At 55.0% G+C, this 4,190-nt stretch overlaps 1 protein-coding gene across 1 annotated transcript; it reads left to right on the top strand.

The window, feature by feature from the left end:
• Positions 1 to 504: 504 nt before the first annotated feature.
• MYCTH_2302609 (uncharacterized protein) lies at positions 505 to 3,931 on the top strand. Its single transcript, XM_003662178.1, has 5 exons — positions 505 to 1,346; positions 1,427 to 1,641; positions 1,695 to 1,879; positions 1,933 to 2,624; positions 2,676 to 3,931. Exons 1-5 carry the CDS (start codon positions 1,316 to 1,318, stop codon positions 3,749 to 3,751), a joined length of 2,199 nt encoding a protein of 732 aa, XP_003662226.1. The 5' UTR covers positions 505 to 1,315; the 3' UTR covers positions 3,752 to 3,931.
• Positions 3,932 to 4,190: the final 259 nt, after the last annotated feature.

Raw genomic sequence — 4,190 nt, forward strand, 5'->3', positions numbered from 1 at the left:
TACATACCTATATACATGTACGGAGTAACCCGTATAATCCGTACAATACGCTCCGTGCGAGTTAACCGAAAAGGCGGGGTGCTGTCGACTGAGCCTTGGCACTGAGAAAGTGGTTGCATGTTCGCTAGCCTGAAACGGCTACTCTCGACGCCCAACGGAGATTGCGCACGGTCGAGCTGTCAACGTTCCTGTTGGACATTTCCAGTAGAGGGCCGGATATACTCATGATACAAGCTGGGAACTGTGTACCTAGGTACCTGATATAGTCGATGGATAACGGAAAGAATGTGGTGCCAAGTATCAGCGGGCTGCGTTGTTTGGCGTCAATAGGCACCTCAGGCTCTGCACGCTCAGCCCCAACAGCGAGCATGTGAAGTGGAGCACCGCCGTCAGCCCAGACATTCTCGTTGCGATAAGATAGCGTGACGTCCCGAGGACATGTCATGCAATGGGTGCGACCTCTCCCAAAGGCTATTCTAGATTTCACTGAAAAGGGCAATATTGATGTTCAGTAACCTCATCGGTAGGTCGGCACTTGTAAGTCAGTCCGCTGGCGCCATGGTATTCTTCTCGTCGTTTTGACGAGTCTGAGGCCTTCCCGACCTTAAAGATTCCCTCCATCAGAATAGCCCCCGAGCCCCGCACCCCGCGGCTCAGCTTCGACCCCATGACCCTTTGAACCTTCATCGGCTCCAACTCAAGGCCGCTTTGAACTCGCGAAAGGATCGAGGAGCTGTTATACTTTTCTCCCCTATTCGCACGTGTCTCGCGAGGAGAACAAAGAACGTATTACCCATTGGCAGGAGGTTTCCCCGTTATTCTCTCCGATTTGCGATTCAAACCATTGGTAGCCCCGACCAGCGTGCGGGAAGGCGCGGAGAACTAAAGGCAGCCCGCCTGTCCAGTCGCAGCTCAGTGGCCCAATCTCACGCCCGCGGGCACCCTTTGCCTAGTTACACCCCACCTTCCGAAACTGCTCGAGGGCATCCTGCCTGGCTCCCGAAACCAACCACCACGACCTCCTTCTCCTTCGCTCTCTTCCAGCTTGACCGCCCGCTATATCTCTCCACAGTATCGGGTCGAAGCAGTACTTGAGCGAGCCACCACGCATTTGAGCTGCTGTATCCCCTACAGTTCTGCTGCATATCCGGGCCCTCCGGCACGGTGTAGCAACTTCCCGCATCTGCACCTCCGCTCTCTCTGACGTGGAAGAGAGCAAGCCAGCAGCACCGGAACTGCAGCCTTTTGGCTCCTCTCTAACATAATCTGGACCTCAGCAGTCAGCCCAAAGCTTCCCGGACAGACCTCCAGAGCCATGAGCGCGGCGACCTCATCCAACAAAACTGGTTCGTTCCAACTCCGGGATCGCTTCTCGTTTGTTGCTGTTCGAGTCCTTGCCTCAAGTTCTGACAAACACTCCCTCCAGTGGTGCTCAGCCTCTCCACGGATCCGTCTTCGGGCTCCGACGTCCTGTTCCCCGAACGTCGCATTGTCTTCCATCAGGGGAAGGACAACATCATAGTCGGGCGAGCGTCCAAGGTTTCCGTGAAAGGCTACGTCGCAGGCATCGAGAATGCGTGGTTCTATAGCCCGGTGATGTCCAGACACCATGCCCAGATCTTTGCCAGAATGGATTGCAACGTGCGTTGTCTGTGCCTTTTCCAAGTACTTTCGCTCCGCTAACAGTTTGCTAGAAAGTTGAGATCAAGGACCTAGGCTCGCTCCATGGCACATTTTTGAACGGAGACGAGCGTATCTCTGCTGATGAGTTTCGCGAACTCAAGGACGGAGATGTATTGCGATTTGGCGCGCCGATTTGGCGGGGAGTAGAGCAGTTTGTTCCCACCACGGTCAAAGTCGGCCTCGAATTTCCCAACCAGTGAGAGCATCTACGTTTACCCATCCTGCGTGGCCTCTAACATGTTCCACCAGGGACGGTACCAGCACGTTTCAAGTTCCCGATGAATCCGACGACGACGACGACGACGGGTCCGACGTCGATCAATCTAGCAATGATGAGAACATGAAACTGGGAACCAACGCGCGTCACCTGACGACGCCGGGCGGCTTTGCCCCATCCAACGCGGCTGTTGTGCCCAGCATTGATCTGACCGGCTCAGACGCCGGCCATCAGTCTCGTCAGGTCATTGACCTGTCAACACCGCGGGGCTCACCAATTCCAATCGACGAGAACGAGGGAACGACCAGCTTTTCCGAGCGCAAGATCGATCAAACTGAGGATGCCGCTGACAACCAGGCGACTAGTTTTGAGCTCGGGGGATTGGCGGATCGCGAGAAGTCGAGAGACAGAACTGACACTCCTGCTAGCATGGTTGATCATCATCATGACAGATCTCGGCCTGCATGGGGCAGTTCCCCGAGTTCCGATTCCGTTGATTTCTCTCCCAGATTGCGCATTGTCAGCTTCGACGAGTCAGATGAAGAACTTGAAAGCGAGCGGTCAGCCTGCAGTGAGACTACGAGCGATGAAGGCATGGATGGTTCCGATGATCTGGACGACCTGAACAGTTCAGAGAGCGTCCACGACAGCGAAGGAGACTTCGGAGACCATCCATCAGACGACGGTGGTTTTGGCTTTGAGTCAGACAATAGTATGGACACAGGTATGGACACACTGGAGCGGCGACGATGGCAAGTGCTAACTCATCTCCAAGACCATCCCCAACACGACTGGGGCAACCTCCCACAGTCTACCGAATTCTTGGACTTCCCAGAGATCGAGCCACTGGTTAAATCTTTGTCCCGCGGCCCCGTCGCTCTCGCGCAGGGTCAGACCGCCACCGGAGGGAATGGGGTGGTCAGTATTGACTTGTTGCTGAATAGCGATAAGCCTCAGTCTCCAATTGCGGTACATGCTGGAGATCCCTCGACTTCAGCCCCAGGTACCAAGACGGCCGAAATTCTGGGCGCCAGGACGGGAAAAATGGACTACTTCCTTGCGCGAGAGGAAAACAGGACCACGCTCATGACACAGAAAGCCGTTGCCACGCGCCTTCCTTCGGTCCGGGATCTTTGCAATAACGATGAGCCCATGGATGGACTAAAAGACCACCAATTTAACCCGGCAGCGCACATAACGTCTCCATTCTCGCAGTCTCAATCTGGCCATGTCGGCCACCGCACGACTTACTCGCCTGGTGAGCCACACATCATTGGCTCACCCGTAAGCCTCGTCGAAGGATTGGACGAACACTCCCGTCGAACCCACGTGGGCATATCCGACATCGTCAACACCTCTCAGGCAGACCATAGTGAGGTGGCCTCTCACAAGAAAACGGAGATATCCTTTCCAACTCCGCCGCCCGTCGAAGAGACGCAGCCTCACTCATCGCAATGCAACCGTGAGCGGACGCAGACGGCCGGGGAACCTCGTGCAGTTTCCGCAGCCCAGGCGGACGAAGATTCGCAACCACCCAACCGCGGCGAAGGAAAGCGGAAGGCAGATGAAATTTCATCTGCAACCCAAGAGGAGGAAGAGTGGGCTGCTGTTACAGCCCAGGCCACACAGTCAGAGTCTCCGCTGCGGCAGGGGGGGGCCATCAACCAACATGTCAGAACGTCGGACCAGGCTGGAAGGCACCCTTCAAATTCGGTATCGTATGAAAGGTCAACGAAGAGGGCGAGGATGATGCGTATCGCGGAGCGTCTCGGATATGCCGCTCTCGGTGGTGTGACAGCGGGGGCCATGATTGTTGGCACGCTCATCTACACTGCCCCCACGTTCAGCTGAGAGCAGTGACAAACGTGATGACTTGTTTTGCTTTGTTTGGGATTTGACTTGCGTCTTCATCTCTTCGTTTCGCCTACTTAACGAGACATTACTGGTTTCAGGAGGAAATGAATGGCGTTTGTGCCTGTGTGGGAGCACGGAAATGGTATCATGAGAAGTGGCTCAGGGACGGGACGGGAAACTGGCATATTGCAGACGGAATGGAGCTCGGACAACGCATGTCATTACGGACGGATATAGGATGGAATGCCTACGTGATGGCATGTGACTGCTGTCTCTAGGCAGGGGGGGATGATTTTGCGTTCTAATCATATATTCTCTTCCGCTGTTGCTATAGGTTTTAGGTATGCCGGGTCGAATCACGTGTTACTCGAAGTCATGGCCTGGAGTGTGCGTTTGATCTCTAGCCTGTGCCTCTGTACGACTGACTGGAATGAAT

This window comes from Thermothelomyces thermophilus, chromosome 2, assembly GCF_000226095.1.
Source record: "Thermothelomyces thermophilus ATCC 42464 chromosome 2, complete sequence".
In the NCBI taxonomy this organism is placed as follows: Eukaryota; Fungi; Ascomycota; class Sordariomycetes; order Sordariales; family Chaetomiaceae; genus Thermothelomyces; species Thermothelomyces thermophilus.